This window comes from Elgaria multicarinata, chromosome 18 (genome assembly GCF_023053635.1).
Source record: "Elgaria multicarinata webbii isolate HBS135686 ecotype San Diego chromosome 18, rElgMul1.1.pri, whole genome shotgun sequence".
NCBI classification, from domain to species: Eukaryota; Metazoa; Chordata; class Lepidosauria; order Squamata; family Anguidae; genus Elgaria; species Elgaria multicarinata.
In genome coordinates this window covers 21,472,320-21,481,735 of record NC_086188.1, presented here as the reverse complement: position 1 = coordinate 21,481,735, position 9,416 = coordinate 21,472,320, and the positions used below count along the sequence as shown (strand labels likewise).

Here is a 9,416-nt window from a genome sequence, read left to right as displayed (position 1 = left end):
ATTCTAAATCATTCTCTGAACCTTCGGTGTCCTTTTTCTAAACTAAAGAGCCTCGACCACCTCAGTCCTCACTTGTGAAGAAGTTGGTCTGCCACGATAATCTCTTGAGTTGCCCTCTTGCATACCTTTTCAGGTCCAGGGTATATTTTTGAAGATGGCTGTTGTACATTTCTGGAAAACCTTGGGATTTGCGAAGTCTAAGCAAAGCAATAAAAGTGCTGCAGTGACGTCGTCTTATTTATTTATCTTGCTAGGTGTCATAATGCAAAAACGATTGTGGAACGCTACTGGCACAACACGAGACACACGGGGCCAGTTCTGGAGAAGTCTGGGCTCGTGATTCTGGCTGCAGGTGGCCGTGCTTCTGCTATGAGAGCAATCCATCCAAGGCCCTTTCTGCAGCCTAGATAGGCTTTCTTTGGGCTTGTGTCGCCTTCCTCTTGAACCTGTTTTGCAGATGGATCCCCAGCTCCCTCCTCCCCCTGTGTAGAAGTTGCAGTGGTTCCGTATCTGTGAACTTTGACCACATCTCTGGCAAAACATGTCCGATTGGGCGGGACAGGATTGGGGGGAGGGAATCCCAGGCCTCTGTCCATTGATGCAAACTAACTCCAGCTGAGTTGTGCTGGCAAAGTTAGAAGAGGAGTTGCAGAGACCTGATTCCTGAGAGTGGGGAGACGTCCCACCTCCTGTGTCCTCTAGTTGCTGCCTTTACGATGGTTCTCGAGCTTTACCTGGACCTGATCTCCCAGCCTTGCCGCTCAGTCTACATCTTTGCCAAGAAAAACAACATTCCCTTTGAGTTCAAGCATGTGGAGCTAATCCAAGGTGAGAGATTCATAAAGAAGTGAGGTCCAGATGTTCAATCACTTGTAACCTCTGTGGGAAAGGCCTTGCATTCCCCCCTCTCTGCGCTTCCAAAGCATGCTTGGAAGAGGAGAAAGGGGTGCTGTAAATACCTTATTTGAGACTTTGCAGGTATTCTGGATTATTTTACATTGATTGGCTTCTGGTGCATATTTGACAGGGTGCATCAAAGGAGATATGCAAGAGTCTTCAAGGGCAATTGAAGGAGGATTATTTCCTTGTGTGGTGCAGAGTGGTAAAGCAGCAGTTTCTGGGGCTGAAACTCTCCCCATGGCCTGAGTTCGATCCCAGCGGAAGCTGGTTTCAGGCAGCCGGCTTGGGTCGACTCAGCCTTCCATCCTCCCGAGGTCGGTAAAATCAGTACCCAGTTAGCGGGGGGAAAGGTAATAACAGCTGGGGAAGGAAACGGCAAACCACCGTGCTATAAGGCTGCCAAGAAAACGTCAGCGAAAGCTGGCGTCCCTCCAAGAGTTAGTAATGACTCAGTGCTTGCACGAGAGGTTCCTTTCCTTCCTTAACTTGGTTTTAAAGGAGAACAATGCAGTTGGGAACATCAGAAATTGTATCCCAATGGGATGTGGGCATCTTTGGCTGCAAACCTGTTAGGAAGAGCAGGGAAAGACATAATGGTGGCGTATAAATATACCAGATAAATAGGTCAGAAAGGGCATAGTGTCAAACTAGAAACGTCTCCATACAATGTGTGAGTAGCAATAATCCCTCAAAGTAACACAGCACTGACCAGAATAGTCAAGGTGATCTTGAGAACGAGAATGAAATAGGAGGAATCCAAAGGAGGAGGTATTGCAGTAATGTGTGTTCTGTTCATGATAAAGAGGCTTATCATTAATTTATGAGTCTCCCGACAGCTGAAATTGTATATATAATAAAAACAGAAACAATAAGCCCCTACACATTGATACAACAAACACTAAGAGTGTAAGAAAAGCCATGCTGGATTAGACCAAGAATCCAGCTAGTGCAGCATTCTGTTCACCAGGAACCTACAACTAGGATATGGGGGCAACTGCACCCTTCCACCCATGTTCCCTAGCAACTGGCATACATAGGCTGAGGGGATTGGGAATTGGGAGCACTGTGCTTCAGTGGTTCCGGTCCTACCTCTCAGGCCGGTTCCATAAGGTGATGCTTGGGGATAGCTGCTGTGTGGTGTACCACAAGGTGCCATCCTTTCCCCAAAGCTGTTTAATATTTACATGAAACCGCTGGGAGAGATCATCTGGAGCCATGGGGCGGGGTGCTATCCGTATGCTGATGACACCCAAATATATTTCTCTATGCCTTCGACAACAGCGTCAGCTAAGGATAGTGTGTCTCCTCTGAAGGAATGCTTAGAGGCAGTAATGGGCTGGGTGAGGAAAAACAAACTGAAGCTGAATCCAGACAAGATGGAGGTGCTCGCTGTCAAGGGCTCTGACCTGGGTTTAGAGGTGTGTCAACCAGTTCTGGATGGGGTTACACTCCCCCTGAAAGACTGTTCGCAGCTTGGGGGTGCTTCTGGATTCGTCGCTCCAAATGACAGCCCAGATAGATGTGACGGCCAGGAGTGCCTACTATCAGCTTCAGCTGATACGCCAGCTGCGCCCCTTCCTAGACTCGGAAGACCTAAAGATGGTAGTGCACGCGCTGGTCACTTCGAGGCTCGACTTCTGCAATGCGCTCTACATAGGGCTATCTTTGTGCCTAGTCCGGAAACTTCAACTAGTTCAAAATATGTCAGCCAGGTTGGTCACCGGTACACCTAGGGGTGACCACATTACACCAGTTTTAAAATCTTCACTGGCTGCCCGTTAGTTTCCAGGTAAAGTATAAAGTTTTGGTTATCACCTTTAAAGCCCTATGTAGTTTGGGTTCAGGCTACCTGCGGGATCACTTTCTCCCATACAATCTACCCCACACACTCAGGTGGTCTGGGAAGAATCTACTTCAGTCAGTCAAAGTTAGGCTGAGAAGTATTACCCAGGGGACCTTCTCTTCTGCTGCTCCCAGACTGCAGAATGGCCTGCCGGAGGAGACTTGTCAACTTACCAGTCTATTAAGGGATCCTGGGCATTCAAACCTTTAAAAGCTTAAAACAGTTTGGAACCAAATTACTTGACTGGCTTCACCCCATCAGCGCACTCATACTTTAAGACCAGCAGCAACAGAGACCCTTCTCACTTGCCTGCCTTTGAGGGTAGTTAGGTGGGCAAATACACGAGATGGCCTTCTCCGCAGTAGCCCCCACATCTCAGGAATGGGTTGCCATCAAGCATAACTCATGGTTTTAGGCTTTTAGAAAGGCTGTGAAAACCTAATGGTTTACTCTCACCTCCCTGGTTATGTTTTGTTGTAGGTTTTTGATGCTGTCTAAGCCAGATGTTTATAATGCCAGTGCTTGTTTCGATTAAATTTGCACTAGTACTTTAACAGTCTATTTTATTGTTGTTGGGTAGATTACCAGTGCAATAAAGGCAGTCTAGAAATATTTTAAATGAATGTGCATTTGCTGCTCTTCTAAGAACAATATTTAACATGCCCCCTGCATTGAGCAGGGGGTTGGACTCGATGGCCTTATAAGGCCCTCCCAACTCTACTATTCTTTGATCAGTCACTGTGCCAGAGGATTGGAGATTGGCCAATGTAACAACAATTTTTTAAAAAGGGATCTAGGAAGTGAGAGGCTGATGATTAGCTTAACATCTGTTTTGAGGAAATTGGCACATTATTCAAGATAAAATTACCAAGCATAAGGAGGGACAAGTCTTGCTGAAAAAGAAACAACATGGCTTTGGCGAAGGTAAGTTTCACTAAGCCTTTAGAGTTCTTTGGCAGTGTCATCAGGCATATGGATAAGTGTGATTTGGTCGATGTAAGCTTACTTAGACTTCAAAAAGGCTTTTGACAGAATCCCTCACCAAAGCAAACTTAATGGTCATGGGATAAGGGTCAAGTTCCTCTTATGGATCAGTAGCTGGTTAAAGAACAGGAACCAGTGAAAATAAATGGACTGTTCTCATAATGGGTGGACTTATATAGGTGGGTCCCTCAAGGATCTGTATTGAGATCAGGTTTTTAACTTGTTCATAAACGGTCTGGAGTTGGACAGTGAATTGGCCATGTTTGTTGAAGAGTTTAAATTATTTATGATGGTTAAAATAAAAATGGACTTTTGAAGCACTAACTGGGTGAATGGAGTTAAATATAACCAAGTATAAAGTGATGCACACTAAGAGGGGAGGGGGGAATGATTTAATTTTGCATATTGGTCTGAGGTGGCACCTCAGATGTGGTCTGAGGTGGCAGTGACTGACCAGGAAAGGGATCTTGGGGTTGTAGTGGATCTCTCGATGAAAAGGCTGACACAGTGTGTGGCTGCTGTGAAAAAGGCAAATTCCATGTTAGGAATCCTTCTTGTCAATCCCCACAGGGCAACAGTTGGGAGAAGACTTTAGCAAAGTGAATGTGTTGAGGAAAGTGCCTGCCTTGAAAGATGGTGATTTCGCCTTAGCAGAGAGGTAAGGATCCAGTACCATTCCTGGGCTCGGGTGGATGCAACCAGCCCCTGCAACCCGCAAAGCGTCCACTTAAAACCCTGGAAATCTCTGTTGTTTATTCGTTCAGTCGCTTCCGACTCTTCGTGACTTCATGGCCAGAGCTTTCTGTCGGCCGTCGCCACCCCCAGCTTCCCCAAGGTCAAGTCTGTCACCTCCAGAATATCATCCATCCATCTTGCCCTTGGTCGGCCTCTCTTCCTTTTGCCTTCCACTTTCCCTAGCATCAGCCTCTTCTCCAGGGTATCCTGTCTTCTCATTATGTGGCCAAAGTACTTCAGTTTTGCCTTTAATACCATTCCATCAAGTGAGCAGTCTGGCTTAATTTCCTGGAGTATGGACTGGTTGGATCTTCTTGCAGTCCATGGCACTCTCAGAATTTTCCTCCAACACCACAGTTCAAAAGCATCTATCTTCCTTCGCTCAGCTTTCCTTATGGTCCAGCTCTCGCAGCCATAGGTTACTACGGGGAATACCATTGCTTTAACTATGCGGACCTTTATTGTCAGTGTGGTGTCTCTGCTCTTCACTATTTTATCAAGATTTGTCATTGCTCTCCTCCCAGGAAGTAAACGTCTTCTGATTTCCTGGCTGCAGTCAGCGTCTGCAGTAATCTTTGCGCCCAGAAATACAAAGTCTGTCACTGCCTCCACGTTTTCTCCCTCTATTTGCCAGTTATCAATCAAGCTGGTTGCCATAATCTTGGGGTTTTTTTTAGGTTTAACTGCAACCCAGCTATTGCACTTTCTTCTTTCACATTTTTTTTTGGGGGGGGGGGGTGTATTATCCAGTAGGTGCTGCAGATCCTCATAGAACTGATCTACTTCTGCTTCTTCAGCATCTGTGGTTGGGGCATATATTTGGATCACTGTGATGTTAAATGGCTTACCCTGAATTCGAATTGAGATCATTCTATCATTTTTTGGATTGTATCCAAGCACTGCTTTGGCTACTGTATTATTAATTATGAAGGCTACTCCATTTCTTCTGTGATCCTCTTGTCCACAGTAGTAGATCTCGTGGTGATCTGATGTGAAGTGGCCCATTCCAGTCCATTTCAGTTCACTGACACCCAATATATCTATATTTAATCTTGACATCTCACCAATAACCACATCCAATTTGCCCTGGCTCATAGATCTTACATTCCAGGTTCCCATGGTGTGTTGATCTTTAGAACATCGGATTCGTCGTTCACCACCAGCACCGTCAGCCGCTAGCCGTCCTTTCGGCTTTGAGCTAGCTGCCTCATCACATCTGGGGCTAGTTGAACTTATCCTCTGTTCCTCCCCAGTAGCATTTTGACCATCTTCCGACCTGGGGGTCCCATCTTCCGATGGTATACGGACATATCTCTGGTTGTACTGATCCATTTAGTTTTCACGGCAAGAATACTGGGGTGGGTTGCCATTACCTTCCCCAAGGATCGTATTTAGTCTGACCTCTCTACCATGACCTTCCCGTCTTGGGTGTCCCTTCACGGTTTAGCTCATGGCATCCTTGAGGTGCTCAAGCTCCAGCACCACGACAAGGTAACGATCTCCACCCCTAAATCAGGTTTTGAAAATTCAGCTTTCAAGGCCTTGCTGGTGGGTTATGGCCAAAAGCTTGGGAGGAGATGGACAGGCAGACACCTGTTTTCCAGTGTGGACTCTGACCAGGTCTCCTCACTTCCCACCCCGCCTCTTTACAAGAGAGGTTTATCTTCGTCATCAGCCTTTCTGGCAGCCTGGAAGCCCCGTATGTTTTCTCTGGCTTTTTCTTATGGGATGCGTGTTTTCTAGGTTGGCGGTTTGTTTTATTTTTATTGGTGGTGTTTATTAATTTTATTCTATTTGGATATCTTTTTTAAAAAAAGTTTTGTTGTGTAACCTATTTTGACAGGGGTTTTATTCTTAAAGGTGGCCTAAAATATTTCCAAACCAGTCTCAGGGTGTCTCGTCCCCCGTGTTATGGTGGGAGGGCAGGAGCAGCACCATGAGGCCACCCTAAGGCCCTGAGCCTCCTGCTTCTGCCCTGGCGGGGGGCAGGGCCCTCAAGCCCATCCTTGGCTTTTTTAGAACATCCCACCACTCACTGTGGTGGACATCCACGGACCCCCTAGTGTGTGTGTGGCAGGGGAGGGCGGCCGGGTCCCATATTTGAACAGTCGGGGTGTCTGTGGTGAGCTCTTTTCTATCCTGCTGCTGTCTGCTTGCCCATCACTTCTTGTTTTTCGCTCTCCCCAAACAGCATTGCGATCCTTTTGTACTTGGCAAGAAAATTCAACGCCCCAGATCACTGGTATCCCTCTAATCTGCAAAAACGAGCCCGTGTGGATGAGTTCCTTTCTTGGCAGCACACGGCCACACGGATGTACGGCAGCAAAGTGTTCCTGGCCAAGGTAAGGGCCCTCTTAGCACAGCTGCATTTTTATAGGGGCAAAATACCTGCTGTAACTCCTGCCCTACACAAATGGAAGGGTAGCATCCGCTCTGAGGCCCCAGGTGTGTGCGAGGCACATTTCTTAATTGGCTCTAACAATTTAAAGCCAACATAAATGAATGTTCCCAGGGTGGCTAACAAAGTAGTAAGAAACAGTAAGAGGAAGAAGAAGAAATACAGCACACAGACTTAACACAGCAAACTAAAATAGCAACAATCCATTCAAACGGGCAGTAAAATCAAAGCTGCTGCAAGTTCAAATGCAAACATCAGCCATTTCTAAAAGCCTGGGGAAACCTGCTTTTGCCTGGCGCCTAAATGATAGCCATGAGGGTGGTCTGCGTTCCAAAGGCAGGGGGGCCCCATCGGATGACTCCCTGCCCAGGTCTGTGTGTCTGTCTGCTTCCTGCTGAGAAGGATGCAAGGCTTTCTTGGTTAGATGTGTGGACCCAATGTATTGTGGGGGGAGGGGGCGTTAACCTGAGCCTTGAAACCAGAGCAAAGACCTCATCACAATAATTTCCCCCAAGAGTTGAATGATTCCCCCAAGTCCCCTGCTCTGCTTCTCAGTCGCCAAGGGAAGGGGGCAGGTCCAGCCCCTGGCCTTGAACCAGCCACTCAGAATCCTGTTTTCCCCTTCTGTGGGAAGCAGACAAACCTGGGGACCTTGTTCACATGTCTGTGGGCTGAATGGCCATGGCTGAATAAAAGCCTGGTCTTCAAAGCAGAACTCTGTTCATGAGCAGGAGACCACATTGTTGGGCAGGGGCAGCGGGAGCCCTTCTCCCAATGCGCACACAGCCTCCTGTCCCCAGGGCTCGTGCAGGCTGCGTGATGTGGTGTTCAGAGACGCATCTTGTTTTCCCCTCCTTTGGACAGGCCTTGGTGCCGCTCTTCCTGGGCCAGCCCCTTCCGCCCGAAAAGCTAGAAGAAGCTGTTGAGGATCTGCATGGGGTGCTGAACCTGTTTGAAGAGAAATTCCTCCAAGACAGGCCCTTCATTGCTGGCTGTGAGGTCTCCTTGGCAGACCTAGTAGCCATTGCAGAACTCATGCAGGTGAGTGCTGGGCAGGGTCACCTGGCTGCCCCCTGTGGCACTGTGGTTCAGGGAAATAGTGCCTTCTGGGAGGAAACACACTTGCCTCTGGTGCCTGGCTGGTCTTGAGGCTCCTGGTATTAGTAGTAGCCAGAGGTATGCTGATGATTCTATCACTATGCCTCAAAAAGGATGTTTCGGTCCTGGGAAAGGGCAGCCCAGGTGATCCAGGGGCTGGAGCCACTACCCTAGGAGGAAAGGGCAACAGCTGGGACTACTTGGCTCAGGTGTAGATTTTTATTCATTAAAGATTTCTCAGCTGCCCTTCATCAGACAGCTATCTAGGTAGTGTACAGAACAAGAGATGTAGGTGTGCTGTGGAGAGGTACTCCTGGAGACCTGGCTCTGGGAGCTTGAAGGCATCTGGCTGGCCAGGCATGCTGGGCTAACTACCCAGTGGACTGATCCAGCTTTCATAGAATCATAGAACAGCAGAGTTGGAAGGGGCCTATAGGTCCTGGAAGCAGCGCAGGGGAGTCCTGAGTGTGGGTGCTGGTTCTGGTGGTGCACCAACAAATCCTTGTTCTCCCATTGGCTTCTGGCCCCTGCTCTGCCCCATTGAATTCTTCATATAGTTAGTCCCAGCACTGAAGTCTCACAGCGAAGAAGCTGGGGTAACCAGCACTTCAACCACCTTCTCTCTGCAGCCCTTAGGAGCTGGCTATGACATCTTTGAAGGCAGGCCCAAGCTGGCAGCATGGCACCGCAGAGTAGAAGAAGCTATTGGGAAGGACCTCTTTCTGAAGGCCCACGAACCACTCTTAAATGCAAAGGAGATGAGCACAGACCGTGTCCCACCTGAAGTGAAAGAGCAACTGAAGCAAGTCTTGCTAAAGTATGTGAAATGAAGTCCAAGAATGGTGACGTCTCCCTCAATAAAGCTGCACCAATAAAGTTTTGGGTCTTCTCCATTCAATGAAGCAGTTGTGCTTGTTTTGCAGAGCCCACTTTCTCTCTGGGGCTTAAGGGGGTGGGGATAACAACTTTTTTTTATTATCCAGAAAGAAGAATTCATGTGGATGCTTAATATTTGTACTGGAGGCACAGTAAGAGCTGCAAGTAAGGTGTCCAGCTTTAGGTGTCCAGCTTTAGGTGAGTCAAGACCAGTCTGGACATGGCCCCTTCCCTCCTACCTCTTGGTGCCATTTTCAAGACTGTTTCTGGGCAGGGTGAGCCTCACTTCTAGAAATGTCGATTCGAATCTCGTCCCCAAGATTTCATGAGACATCCATAAATCTTCACAGTTATGGGTTTCCCAATAAATACATGTGTTAAAAGCCCTAACTAAGCATGGGGCTGCTTGCCCCAAAGAGGCTTTGGGGCTGTTCCTGGCTCTCTGCTCATCCATGTAAAGGGAAGTCATGAAGCTGGATCAGTGGGGAGGGAAGGTCAGGGCTGGTGAACTTTGAGCCACTCGCAGTTCTCTCTCTTCCGCAGACTGTTGAACTTATAGGCATCGCATGATGGGACAGTTGT

The 9,416-nt window shown here is 47.8% G+C and overlaps 1 protein-coding gene across 1 annotated transcript; it reads left to right on the top strand.

The window, feature by feature from the left end:
* Positions 1-590: 590 nt before the first annotated feature.
* Positions 591-8,851, top strand: LOC134410881 (glutathione S-transferase theta-1-like). Its single transcript, XM_063144389.1, has 5 exons — positions 591-828; positions 4,298-4,385; positions 6,654-6,804; positions 7,725-7,901; positions 8,588-8,851. Exons 1-5 carry the CDS (start codon positions 717-719, stop codon positions 8,786-8,788), a joined length of 729 nt encoding a protein of 242 aa, XP_063000459.1. The 5' UTR covers positions 591-716; the 3' UTR covers positions 8,789-8,851.
* The last annotated feature ends 565 nt before the right edge of the window (positions 8,852-9,416 follow it).